Source organism: Triticum dicoccoides, chromosome 3A, assembly GCF_002162155.2.
Source record: "Triticum dicoccoides isolate Atlit2015 ecotype Zavitan chromosome 3A, WEW_v2.0, whole genome shotgun sequence".
Taxonomy (NCBI): Eukaryota; Viridiplantae; Streptophyta; class Magnoliopsida; order Poales; family Poaceae; genus Triticum; species Triticum dicoccoides.
In genome coordinates, this window is record NC_041384.1 from 12158704 (window position 1) to 12172791 (window position 14088).

The 14088-nt window shown below is 42.6% G+C and overlaps 1 protein-coding gene and 2 long non-coding RNA genes across 5 annotated transcripts; 2 read left to right on the top strand and 1 right to left on the bottom strand.

The window, feature by feature from the left end:
* Positions 1-481: 481 nt before the first annotated feature.
* On the bottom strand, positions 482-4201 carry LOC119266660 (CSC1-like protein ERD4). Its single transcript, XM_037547909.1, has 6 exons — positions 3803-4201; positions 2923-3068; positions 2559-2834; positions 1596-2440; positions 1200-1455; positions 482-1019 (listed from the first exon to the last, which is right to left on the bottom strand). Exons 1-6 carry the CDS (start codon positions 4074-4076, stop codon positions 639-641), a joined length of 2178 nt encoding a protein of 725 aa, XP_037403806.1. The 5' UTR covers positions 4077-4201; the 3' UTR covers positions 482-638.
* Positions 4202-5393: 1192 nt separating this feature from the next.
* On the top strand, positions 5394-6883 carry LOC119266664. Of its 2 annotated transcripts, none has more exons than XR_005132082.1 (4): positions 5394-5433; positions 5595-5671; positions 6053-6164; positions 6840-6883. It is a non-coding gene; the product is annotated as an uncharacterized LOC119266664 (long non-coding RNA). The 2 variants fall into 2 exon arrangements; XR_005132081.1 differs by lacking the exon at positions 6840-6883 and adding an exon at positions 6535-6596.
* A 15-nt stretch (positions 6884-6898) lies between these two features.
* Positions 6899-10131, top strand: LOC119266662. 2 transcript variants are annotated; one of them, XR_005132079.1, is made up of 5 exons: positions 6899-6953; positions 7743-7886; positions 8190-9178; positions 9565-9910; positions 10009-10131. It is a non-coding gene; the product is annotated as an uncharacterized LOC119266662 (long non-coding RNA). The 2 variants fall into 2 exon arrangements; XR_005132080.1 differs by having other exon boundaries at positions 8190-8245.
* Positions 10132-14088: the final 3957 nt, after the last annotated feature.

A 14088-nucleotide genomic window follows, 5' to 3' on the forward strand; every position in this document is an offset into this window, starting at 1 on the left:
ACATCTCTGCCGATGATCCGTCTCCTCTCTGTCCGTTGTTCCGACAGCCGGTAGCGGGGAGGAAAATCCTGGTTCTTAGGTCCGGCTAGTAGGTAGGTACGTTTTATTCCTTGTAGGGGCGACGTTCGGACGAATGGCGGTGCTTCTTTCTCCAGTTAGTCTTTCGAGCTCCAATCGTCCTCAAGTTCGTCTACTGTGAGCTAAACAGTGGAGTTAACTCAATATAAAAAGACGTCTTCCAACATGCAACAGCGCATGCATGTACATGGCACATGATATCAGTTTCCTATATGTCCTGGAAACAGAAGCTTCACAGGGTGCTCAGGTCATCCCTATGTTTCGAATGGTTACGCATCCAATTTTGATTGACGCAACTAGTTACATCTATATCTATACCAATATAAAAAGACCCAGAGAGGCAGATTCAACTGATCTCGGCCATCGAACTAAGTCAATCCAACGACTTAGACTGCTCCAATGATGAACGTTAAATGTATTTAACGTGTAATTAATATCATATCAAATATTGCACTAATCACAGGATTAACACACAAATAGTATCATACCTAATATCCGCGTGCAATTAATATATTGACTAAATATTAACGTGCGTAGCGCTTGCACCTTTGCTAGTTACATTAAAAGGACGGAGCTCTGGAGGTGGTGCGTGACTGAGTGTCTTCAAAGACTTGCACATCTTCGAGCTTCTCGGGCTTGAGGCAAGGAGGGATGTACGCAGTGTAAATGGCGCTCATGTTGGGCGTCTCTTTCAGCTGCTGACTTGCCACCTCGAGAGGGGTTTTGGCGAATGCAGGATAGAAGCGTGCATGGCATGTGCGGGCGAAGATTAAGCTTATCACCAGGAGTGGTGTGAGGATTGTAGAATAGTAGAATTTTTTCAGGCTGATGATACCAATCATGGTAGCCTGATAGATCATGAGGGCTGCAATGATCCTTGTGTGCATGTGTGGCCACATTCGCCCGTTGCTCTCATAACTCGGAACATAAACTCTCAAAACCTGCATTTAGCAACAAGGAGGAACGTAAGGTAATTAAGTCACTTCTGAAATCTGTTCTCTTCAAGAAGCCATGCATGCCTATTTGCAAAAAAGAAAAAAAAAGAAAAACATGCCCAGGTTGGTCAGTCCAGCTGTTCGACATGCATGCATACATTGAAGTAATTATAAAATCTCGCTCACCTGGTTTTTTGCTATAAGCCAACCCAGAGCAAAGTAAGCAACACCGAATGGCAAAATCAAAGGCGTGATGACGGAGTAGCACAGCACAATTGTCACGATGAGCATGTCGTTGGGAACCCTGGTGTTATACCTCAGGTTTCCTGGAACCCATGCCGCTCTCACCTCGTCCTCTGTCTTGCATATGTACTTCCTTTTCAGGTGGAAAATGATGAGAGGGACCAAACGAGAGAGCTCAAGCCCATAACCAACAAAGCATCTGTCGAAAACAACAATCAATCGGTATATTCTACGGCTGGGTGAAATTCAGAAATGTGTACGTATACTGGACTGGGACTGGAAGAAGCTCAGGACAGCAACTTAAAGTGCATAAATGAGCGAGACACAGTCATTAATTACCTGAGTGCAACGAACATGAAGAAGAAAGTTGCAGTTCCGGGAAGCCTGGTGGCAAGCGTCATAAAAATCCCAGTAGGGTTCTTGATAACTTTTTCCAAAGCGCTGAACAATGAGGAACCAATTGCGTAGCCGATGAAGACATTGAAGACGATGAAGTAGAAATATTTTCCCGATGCCGCCCTCACCACATGGCTCTGTGAAGGAATCCCTTCGGACTTTGACAGGAACACAAGAAGAGTTGGCAGCACGGCGAGGAAAACAATAAGCGCGATCTGCGGCAGGTAAGCCTGTAAGACCGTCTTAACAAACGGCTGGTCCACAACCACCTTCAGAAAGGGCAGCTTCTCCCTCAGTTTTTCAAGCGTTGTAACGGCAGAGATGGCAGTGATGGGAATCATGTAGAAGGCAACGGTAACGAAGACAATGAGATAGACCACCGTCTGTCTGGTGTGCCTGTCATATATTTTCCTTGGAAGATTGGCCCATATTACCTCACGTGGTTCAGGAGCTTCTGTAACAGTCCATTCATCAAACATCTGGGCATGGAGAGTCTGAGATGCTGAGGCCGCAGCAGCTCTACTATTGAAGAAGACGAAGGCAGCCAGTTGCTGTTTCTCACTGAGGGCGCTCTTCCGTTCATCCTCTAGTTTGGGCAGCAATTCCTTTATCTGTTCATTACAATACTCAATCGTGTCGACCTTTTTACCGATAAGGCCACGGAATCCCGTCTTATGAGTAGGCCCCGTGCCCTCAGGTCTGTTTGCTGTTTTTGATTCTGCATAGACAGCTTCAGCATGAGCAATTTTGTGTTTGTGACCTTCAATCTCTTGGAAAATTTTATCAACCTGCATATATACGGTAATTATTATTATTATTATTATCTTGTATTGGCAGGAAATAAGACACATGTCACGAATAATAAACAACTCCCCTAAAGAAAAGAAAACTTGTGAGTTACAGTACCTTGGTGATGTCTGTCACAACCATTGCTTTGTAGAATGTGTCAGGATGAAGTGCTCGGAAATACGAGTCCACCGAGTCCTTTATAGTTTGATTAGGAGGTGGAATGGGAACATCTCTCACCAACATGGCAAACTCCTGTGGTTTAACCTCTGATGTTGATCTTGCAGCTGCTCTCAGATTCGAAACATGCTTGTAGGATCTCCATAGTATGAAATAGGTGACAAAGGAGACCCAATAGACTGCTGATATGAATGCCCACAGCCTCATACTTCGGTCCTGGAGAAAATATCAAGAAGTACACTGCTGAGTTTGGTTGTGACGTATCAAGGACAGGTGATTAGGCTCAAATAAGAGAATTACTTACTTCAATATTGGCCAATGACAATATTTCGAAATGTGTGACGTTGGACGGCATTCTGCCAGTAGAATCCTCCAGGGCATTATCAGTTCCAGCAATTGGCAACAGAACTGGAAGCAACACAATCCCGGCAAAAGCAAGGATTGCAAACACTGGAACACAAGAGAATAAAAGATCTGATAATTGGTGAAAAATGTGCATGCTATATATCTTTAATTCGAGCAACTACTCTGCATGATGTACTAGTTATATATCTACCTACCTATATTTGGCCGAAAACGCATGCATCCTAGCCTTTTCAACGGCCTTTTTGCACTACAGACTAAGCAATTTAATAGGTTAAATTTCATATTTCCAGCAATCCTCCATGCATGATACTCGTTTTTGGCTGGTTCGAGGTGCGTGCTCGCATGGCTGGTTTGAGGTGCTGGTTGTGGATAGGGAAGGAAAGCTTGACGAGCGAGAGAACGGAGAGAAGCTGGTGCTGGCTCCTCGGGCGCAGATACTTGCACCCGTCGGCGGCCGTACTTGTGGCAACGCCGGCAGCAGACGTGGAGTACGGGCCGGAGACCAGAATACAGCATGAACTCCTAATTGGCGAAGCACAAAAATACAGCATGAACGTAGAGCAGAATACAGCATGCTTGAAACCAGTTTACCACAGCAGATTCATCATAAAAATCGTAGTCAACGACAGCAGGACTAAATTTTATATTTTGTGCATGAACTCCTAATTGGCGAAGCACAAAAAGAAAACATGGAAACGCAAAACAGATTTTGTAAGTAGTAAACGAATCAACCTAGTAGGAACTAGAAACCAAACAAGCAAGTCAACAAAAGCATGGTTAAACAAATGAAGTGAAGAGCGTGGTTTGCTTGGCCGTACTGGACGAGAGGAAGACGAGGTAGACGGCGGCGTCGACTCCGCCGGCGGCGACGACGTCAGGCTCGGACGCCGTGAACGCCTGGCGGATCCAGCCCACCGGGCTGCGCGTGCCCCGCCCGCGCCCCTCCCACGGGTCGAGCCCCCGCAGCAGCAAGCTCGGGTAGTACACCGTCGCGTTCCCCGGCCGCCGCGACAGCCACGTGAACACCAGGACCAGCACCACGAAGACGGTCAAGGACGTCAGAATCGACGTCACGAACGACGGGATGTCCATCTCGCCGCCGCCGCCGCCGCCGCTCCTCCGGGAGGATTGTGAGGGGGTTAGTGGTGGAGGGTAGTCATGGGTGGAAAGGGGTGAGCATTGGATGCTTTGGTGTGCCCTGGCGTGGACGCGTGGTGGGGACTGGGGAGTTGATGACTCATGCGCTGTGGAGGTTGCCGACCACCCTGCTTCAAGAAAAGTAAAAGGAGGTTGCCGACTTCCCTTCAGCAAAATGTCTGAAATGCCCCTTGCCTCGGTGTCTGTTCTAACTTTGTCTCCGTCCCTTTTTTCCTCTTTTGTTTCTGAATGATTCGAATCGTCTCGCTTTTAGTCCCTCCATCCGGGTCCAGTAGGACCGCTCGTATTTAGGGTCAAACTTTAATCATAAATTTAAATAATAGGATATAAATTATATGTCATAAAAATATATATGGTACGAACCCTCTTTCAAATATAAATCCAATGATATTGTTTTTATGCCGTATAAATTATATTTTGTTAGCTATACAGGTGGTCAAAATCTCTACTCCTAATGGGGCAGTTGGTAGTCTCGCTTCCAGGTTTTTTTTAGTCCCACCTTCCATGGTTTTATTTGGTACCTCCTCCCACCTCTGACTTAGCCACCATAAACCGAAAAAACCTCATGCTAAGACCCCAACCCGCACCATGCACGTACCAACGAAAAAAGACCTACGATGGTTAACCAACGAAAAAAGACCTATGAACCAGCGACAAAAAACCTAAACCTATCGCCCGAACTTACGAGCGACAGCTCCTGCCCTCGAGCGAGAACCACTCTCACGTCTGCCCTCGTTCGCCGCCGCTCCATCCCTTCTCCGCCGCCGCCGCCACCGCCGCCCCCGCCACCTCCCGTCGCGGGCAGGCGGGAGGAGCCCTGTCCGGCCATGGCAACACCGCCGGCGGCCTCCTCCTCCCCCTCACCTTCTCTCCCTCTCCCAAAGGAGGGAAGGTAATGGAAGGGATCTGATCGGAGTGGTGGATCTGCGCCCTTGCCGTCTCTTCTTTTCTTCACGGATTCCAGGAGGAGATCGAAGTGGGAGGTAGACGAGCAGGAGCGCCGCGTCCGCGACAACGATGAACGACGACCCAGGTAACGCTATCTCCCTGCCCTCGCCCCAACCCATCTTATCCCCGTAGCTTGTACTCACGCGCCCCAGGTTCTCGTCTCCCATGGCAGGGGCCGGCCAGTGGCAACAGATGCGGGACACCAACTGGTGGCGCAACGGACAGCGGGAGATCGGCTGGTGGCAACGGATGGCAGGAGGCCGCACGACCGTGCGAGGAGCAGGTAGCTGGAGGATGCCGCAGGTGGAAATCTGGCAAGTGGCGGCGACATAGAGGGCTTATGGTTGGATCTTGGTCTTTTTACCTATAGCACTGAATTTCATGTATAGGTTGTGCTGATCCTAAGATTGCCAAAAACTGCTTCGTAAAAATCACCCAGGTCTGCTTTTTATTGTGATTATGCAAATTGCTCGAAACCTGAGTTGTCCTATTTTGTTGATGAAGGAATTGAAATCTGAAGACATGGTGATTTTTACCCAATGGGTTATGCCCTTGAGCACGAAGATCTTTTGAACTTTGAGGTAGTCTTTTGTAATGTGAGCCACGATTTTGTTGCTTCTCCAATAGTAGGTGTGGTTTGTCAACCACTATTTTACACACATTTGTCCAGTTCAACTTTTTTACCATTTGCAATGCCCGGTGCGAGTGAACATGTATCATGCTATGTTTTATTCCATTAAATCATGTAGGGAAAATGCATTGTAAGTTTGGATAATTTCATTGTAGCAAAATTGGTTGAGCCCACCCCAAAATATTCATGTTTGCATCAGATACAATTTCCAGTAGATAAAATGATTCGTAAAGAATGGTGGGGCATGGTATTTGGCGTGTACGACAATACTGTTACAGTCACTTTTATTTTTAGAAATGTATGATGATAGGTTTTGATGTTTTATTTCCAGGTTCAGGACCACGCGTGCTTCTCACATTTATTGAGACAGAGAGTATTAATCAACAGCGGTTCAAGTTTCTACAATGAGCTATACATCATCTAAACTCACATGGATATACCAGGTCTGCCTTTCCCTACAATTTAAGCCTTTGTTTTGGCAGGTATCAGTCACCTGGTGCTAAACTTGGTGCTTAATGATCAACTAGAACAAAGTTTCATAGCCTTCCAGATTTGTCAAATCTACAATAACAGGATAATTCCTGTTAGACATGTTATTCTACTGGTACATGTCATATAACGGAATTCTTGTATTTTGGAAGGAGAAAACATTGAGTGGAGCTATTATGCAATTCAAGTGGCATGGTCATCTGAGATTTTGTTTTTTTCTTAATCGTGACATGTGTTAATATTGTGCAAATCAGAATATCATTTTTTAGGTTTGCAAATAAAATTAACTTGAATAAAGTATTTTAAACTAAGTGAGCATAACAGTGTTTTGTAGTGTGAGGATAATAAGGTGAAGTGAGGCTGCTGCTCACCGGTGGCTCGCCGGCCATCCGAAAGCCGGAATTGTGGCCCCACGCGAGGGAAAGATCAGCGTTGCTGCAGCCACCGCAGGACACCCACCATGCGCGTACCATACAGGCAGCAGCAGCCTCACTTCACCTTGGATGACATGACGATTATGAAATATTCAGTCATCCCCCTTGGGTCTACCTGTTAGAAACTTGGACCTACTCATGTGTTTGAGGTAATGCTTGAATAAAATAGCTATGCAAATTTTTATTTCTTTTCAGATGGATGAGGAGTGCTTAAAGAAAAGATCTACTCTATGGTTGTTTCTCTGCAGATGATTGTGCAGGAAAGATGAAAAACGGGATAAAATTCTATGTGAGAGATGACCGCTAAAGGTACTTAATTTTGGTAGATAATGTTGTGTGCAGATTTCTTTCTACAAGATGTGGGTGTAAATTCTTATTGTTGCAATGATGCAGTAGCAGTGGCGCAAGGTCGACAATTTTTTACTTCCATATATTCAGTCCTTGCATGCATTTTCTGAGTATGTTCACGATTAGTATGCAGGTTATTTGTTTCCCCAGTATGGACCGCGACATAGGGAAATATTAGCATTGCTTCAACCATGGCAAGACACCCACCATGCGTGCACCTTACAAGTTGCAGCAGCTTCACTTGGTTGTCAATGACATATCGAGTATAAAATAGATAGCTAGCTGCAAGCATTGCTGCTCCCCGCCCGACAGAGCAAACTTTTGCAACATGCCCTTTTCTCATCTGCCCCATTCCAGCCATCCCTCCATCTACCTGTTGGACTTGCTCACCTTGTGTTTGGGGTAATGCCTAATGAAAATAGACAGCGATGATTATTTCTTTTCACATGATTGTGGTGATTTAAAATCTAAGAAAATATCCTTTGGTGCTGAATTTAGGATACAGTGCATGACATATTATTAAATCCCATACAACAGAGTCTTAGGTATTTTATTTTCTGACCAAATTATGATTTTTACTGCAAAATCAAATTATGAATGCTTAATCTAAGGTATTTCTTACTCTGTTTGATCTAGGTTTCTATCAATTATTACCTACCTTTTGAATTTTATTTTGTGGGGATTTCTCTTTTGAGTTATGTTGAGGTGAATGTAGCTACTGGTCATACTTTAACCACATGTCAATTGCAGGAGTGCGATGCCACCATCATGTGCCACAAACCATACCAAGAACGGCGGGTTATGGATAGAGTTCATTTGATCCATCTGATAAAAATACCTATTGGGGAATAAGCATGAAAAGTAATCAACCACTCTTTCCGCAGTGGAGTTCGGGTATGCCTGCTCCTCTATTTATTTGACTATTGTTAGATTGGTTCATCCTGGTATGACATGTTAATGAAGGTGTTCTTTCATTCCTCATACGATCCGGATACCTTTCAATTGATTAGTTCTTCTTTTGGATTACTCTATATTAATTCCCTATGTGTATCTTTATTATGTTCCTCTAGACTGAGTAAGAAAATTATTTTGTTGATATTAGTTTCAAGGGAACATGGTACCTACGACATAGGAAGATTACTGAAAATCAGTTCAAAATCTAATCAAGTCTAATCTTCTCTGTTGTCTGTACTGCAGCCATGATGATCAGAAGTTTAGGACCACACTGTAGTCAAGAAAAAGGAATGATCTTCGTAAGCTACACCCTTTCGATCCCAATCTTACCTTTTTTTAAATTAGTTTTGTTAGTGCTTCCATTACTTCCATTAAAATATGCTTAATGGGCTAGAGACTGTACCTTTTCAGAAAGTTATAGTGTGTGGTATGTTTGCTGAACTTTTGATGACAGTTCTTCAGGCAGGATTTTCGTCCCTATATTTTAACTTTGAACGTCATTATATTTAGACAAATGATGTGTTTACTGAATTATCGTTGTTTAATTTTTGAAGTTATGCCTTTCGTAATATTCAACTGTAGATAGACCAAAAGATATAGGTATTAAATTTTGTGGCTCTAGCATAGATGTTTATCACCACAGTGACATTTATTTTTCAATTTAGATAAGAAAAAAGAGATAAGTATTGAACAGAGAGTAGAGAGGATAAGAGCATTGTAGTTCAGCGTGGTTCATGCCAAAGACTATGATACATATAATTTCTTAGGATAGTGAAAATTCATTGATGATGCAGTGGAAGTAACACAAGTTCTGCTAGAATTTCTCTCACATAATATGGATAGAGGTGGGTTTTGCATAATCCATCTCAGTAACAAGCTTGCATTGAGTTATTCTTTTCAAGAAGCTTACCATGCACAACTACAGGATACTTGTAGTTCTCAGTGGCAATTCATAGCTACATTCTTCAATGGGAGACCTAGCATGCCTTGAGTACAACAATACATGATCGTCTGGCAACAAACTGTTCATGATTGATGCATAATATGTCCTCTGTCCGCATTTTAAGTATTTATATTAATATTTCTGGTTATCACTGCGGGAGTTGAAATGGATTTGATGAGGGAAGTCTGCAATGCAGACTGTGTTAAGTGTACCCGCTCCAGATTTCATCGACAGTAAATGGTCCACTGCTATTGGCAGGTGCCTTCTTGCACTCTTCTGACCCAGATACGTAAGTGCATGGCTCAAAACTCACAGAGAGGCACAACTTTGAAATGGTTTTATTTAAACAATGAAACAATGTTATTTGACTGAAAATCTATACTATATTTTGATTATGGGGACACAGCTGAAATGTATACACCAAGAAAACATAACTCCTTTCAGTTGAATTTCAAATTCATGTTGTGGAAATCAAATCCATTTCAAATTCCATGATTTCGGCTAGAATGATTAATGCTACGCCGCTGCTGATGCCAAAGGTTGTGACACTTTTTTAATGATAGTGCAAATTGATTGATGATGCAGCGCAAGTAGTACAAGTTCATCATGTCCACTGCCCATCCATGAATTGTTTTACGATTGTTTTTCCCGCTGCAATACACGGGCACATTGTAGGAGGAATATGTATGCGTTGGTGGGTGCTGGAGGTTCCCTGCAACACCCGAGGATCCGATGGCGAGCCGTAGGTCGGGGAAGTCGTCAGCATACATATAAGGAGATGGAGGTGGAGGTGGCGGTGGAGGGAGACGGGCATTCACTACTCGTCGGAGGGCGAGGGCACGGAGGACAACCGGCACGACGATTACCACGCCTTCCTCCCGTCGAATCACTCAAGCACGACGTCCTGGTCCTCTCTATCCATTGGCCCCCTCCAACATCTACCATGATGACCACATCTTGTTTGTGTAGCAGAAGCGGCGGCCATCCATGATCTTCTTTTGTGCCGACCTGCTAGAAACAGGTACATGCGCCGGCCTCCATGGCAAGGTAGTGCAGTTAGATGTTGCAATGGATCCGTTCGTTCGAGATCATCTAATTTGTTTTCTCATTTTTCATCAGGTTGGGCTATAGACAACTAGAGATTGGTCACCTGTCTAGCAGCTCATTTCTGAAAACAAAGACCAGGTCTATGTGTTCAAAATCATGAAGGAGGATGTCAAAGTGTTTCTGCAGCGCATCAGATCTATGTTTTCCATTGCCCTGGACTTGCGTGTAATAGTACATAGAGTTTAGTCTGATTCTAAAGAAATATATGGCTATCTGATTTTAAAGAACAAGAGAAGAAAATATAGATATGCATCTTCACGTGTGTGCATTAAATTCGTTTTGATTCTGTTAATTTTTTTTGTTGCAGGCGGAAGAAAAAAGCAACATGAAGTTCCCATCTACATCAAACTGCTTTCACTTATATTCTGCCAAATTTGTTCCATCTATAGGACTGTACATGGAGATTATCTATAAGGGTTATGTCCCGTGCAAGGAGATTATCTTATAGGACAGGCATATCAGCCCCCATTCAGACATAGCAGATATTCAACAGAAGAAGTTCCTCCACTGCTACTGGCCAAACTCTAAGCAAAAAGACCTTCCACTTTCCTTGCTAATGGTGAGCAACTCAAAGATGGCTACAAGGTTACACTTAATATTTACTCTCTGAATAACATATTATTTATTTGACCAATACATGTATAAATGCCTTGAGAGAACATGTATATATAGCTGCATATATGTTATATCTGAACAATGGCAGATTTGACCATTAATTACATGTATATACTTGCTAGGAGAGAACGTGTATAGCTTTCAGTTAAGCTTTTCGATCATTAAGCTGTTGCTTTCTCATCTTATTTCTAGGTAGAAACATTATTGGTGTTCTTTAGCTTAATTTTGAAACATGAACACCATCATGTCTTCATCGGCGAAAGTGACGTTCTTTCCCATTAATCTGTGCACTCGAAAACTATTCAAATATATATTTCCACTTGGTAGTTTTCGTATGTCCAATGGTTTGACGGGTGTGCATTTTGAGGAGAGTTAGCAAATCTTTTTCCAGTCATCTGGTCCATGTAGATAACAAGTGCTATTTGAAATGAAAATGCAGTTGGCTGCCAATTTTATCTTGCATATATGACTGAATTATTTTGTCATGTTAGTTTTATGTCTATATATGCAGTCTGGTGAATATATGGATATTTTATTAAGTGGAGAAGTTTGGTACTCTGAGTAAGCACTCGATTCCTTGTTAGGTCCTGCTAGATTGATCTTTAAGGGATCATTTTAGTTCGTTCTTCGACCAAACACATTACAAACGGGCAGGAAATGATTCTTTTCCGATCCATCTCGATCTCCTTCCGAATCAATTCCTGATTCTCTATTCCTAATGTATGACTTGGTAGCCTCGCCTTTATGTTTTTTTTTGTCTGTTTTTTTGTCTCACCTCTCATTGGTGTTTATCTCTTTATTTACAAAAAAAGGGAGCGCGTACATAGTTCGTTCGCTCGACCCTCTCGCACGACCTCTCGCTCACACCGATTTCTTGCCAACTTAAAAAAAAGTATGTCAAGCATCAACACACCGATTTGTATCCAAAGAAAGCACACCTTTCGGATCTGGTTTTTATTACCGATTTTTCTTGCCATACGGTAGGAGGCTATATCCCACCTAATCAATATCTTCCGACAAAAATTTCTTGCGCCCATACATCGATTCCAGAAATCTCGGATCTCACTTATTTTATTGATCTGATTCTGAAGCCCACCTCTTTCTTGCGGCGGAGAGGCCCCATACTTAACGCATGTGATGGCAAAGTATCTCAAGTTTGCATGCCAATGATATTTATCGGACTTGAAATACGATGCATCCATTCAAATTTGGGTATCGCTTCTACATGGCATTTGGTGTAACCTGCCAAATATCTCTCAGGCATAACTGATTATTATTTTTAAGTATGGACCCAAATAATTCACCCATGACATGTTCTTGAAATTAATTTATTCTACTGATTATTCAGAACATGAGTGTTAGATTTTGTAGTCCAAAAAGATGATAATGAAGTTGAGAGAAGAGAGTATGCCTACGATCTATGAACATGATGTGTGACAAGAGATGGTATGACTTCTTCAGAGAACGATCTTGATCCTTCTTTTATCTTCATATATGGCCAAGCATTGATATATTGTGGTGCGGAAGGTCACGAGCGCTAGAGATTGTGGCACTATTTAGAGGGTTGGGCGGCGGTAGAGGCGGCAACTCGGGTAGAGGGAGGTAGTAGTGTGTGACAACATTTGCTGACTGTTGATGGCGGTGGCAAGTGGTTTCGTAGGTAGAGGTGGGCGGGTCAATAGAGTCGACAGAGAAAAAAGTATGAAGAGGGAGGAAGAAGAGTAGTAGAAGCAGTGGGTGTTGGCGGCGGAGGAGAGGCAAGGGGTTAGCGGTCTCGAGTGCAGGGTGCGGGAGGTCGTGGGCACCAAAGATGGTGGTACATTTTAGAGGGATGACTGGCGTCAGCGTTGACAGAGGTGGTGACTTGAGCAAGTGGCGACATGTGGCAATTGTGATCGTGTTATATTGTCCCTACCCGCGATATTTATCATGCATTATCTTTATATGACTTTAACAAACTATTTCAGAAGCCCGTGGCAACGCACGGGCACTCTACTAGTTTGACTTAAAATACGAGAGGGGCTAATAAGTACGGACGGGGTAGTACCCTTTTGATGGATTGACGAGCTATGAGGCTTATAAGCAGGATTGAGATCAGGTGACATGCCTTCAGGCAGTCAGGCTGTAACATGCGGCTGTACATCTACAATCCAAACAAGATCCAACGCCTCACAATGGCCCAAGTGAAAAAACGGTTCAGACTTTGCTTTTTCTGTCATTCGACAGTAGCTGGGGCAAACAACAGCAATCGTGGAGGTCAACAGTCCTGTGCGTTGTACCAATATGTATATATTCATGTTCAAGAAAAGTATGTTTTTTGTCTCTCAAGTTCCTCAAAATTACAGACTTGGTCCCTTAAAAAAATTGGTAGACATTTGGTCCTTAAAGTCTCAAAATCGGATAAGTTTCGTCTAAAACCAGATTTTGACCGTGTTGACCGGCTTTGACAAATGAAATGTAAATTAAAAAAAAACAGCAAACAGATTTAAAAAAAACTATAATTTTGTGTCAACCAAGATGATTGGGTGTGAAAGGGAAATTTTGTGTGGTGTTTCGACATTCGTGAAGCTCGTGGCAAAAAAACAATTTTTGGCTAAAAAAACCAAAATTTATTTTTTTGTTAGAGATCCTTGGAAGTTATTTGACCACAAAAATTTACATGCACCTCGCGCACCCAAGAATTTTGGTTCTCATATAATTCCATATATTTTGGAATTTATTTGCTATTTTTTTTGAATTTACTGTTCATCAGTCAATCTAGTCAACATGGTCAAATCCTGTCAAACCTGGTCAACGTGGTCAAAATCTGGTTTTGAATGAAACTTATCCGGTTTTGAGACCTGAAGGACCAAATGTCTATCAAAAAAATTTGAAGGACCAAGTCTATACTTTTTGGGACTTGAGGGACAAAAAACATAATTTTCTAAAAAAAAATGGATCTGGATGTATTTTTTATTATTTCTGGTATTCGTTGTACTATCATAATTGACGATGAATAAATTGAAAGTTTTACCACAAAAAAGTCTGTAAATGTATGTGGTTCTAGTACTTGTGTTGCATTTTACATCATTCGGAGCAGGTTATGTATTTTTTTTACATCTGTTAAAGGTGCGTTTTAGGGCCTCACGGGTGTAAAAATTAATTATTTTTGCATCTACAATTTTCTATTGAAGATGCTCTTACATACAAGCACGTAGTATCAGCAAAGATAGCATGAGTACAAGTCTTTACTAGTTCGTACTCTATCTATTCCTAAATATAAATCTTTTTAGAGGTTTTGATATGAACTATACACATGGTTGTATATAGACATATTTTAGAATGTAGTTTATTTATTTTGCTCCATATGTGGTCCATATTGAAAGGTAAACGTTTAAAGCCGGAGCGCTGTCGGAACGCACGAGCCGGTCACGCGCAAGCCAAGCGATCCAGGCCCATCGTACGTCTTTGCTCACCTCCTGCCCCACCTTATTTTCT

Bases quoted from the DNA above. Each gene is read 5' to 3' on its own strand.
- LOC119266660 (XM_037547909.1), bottom strand. From the start codon at position 4,076: ATGGACATCCCGTCGTTCGTGACGTCGATTCTGACGTCCTTGACCGTC. The intron at 3,069-3,802 runs GTACGGCCAAGC...CTTGTGTTCCAG, and splicing joins CCTCGTCTTCCTCTCGTCCA to TGTTTGCAATCCTTGCTTTT. The intron at 2,835-2,922 runs GTAAGTAATTCT...TATTTTCTCCAG, and splicing joins TGTCATTGGCCAATATTGAA to GACCGAAGTATGAGGCTGTG.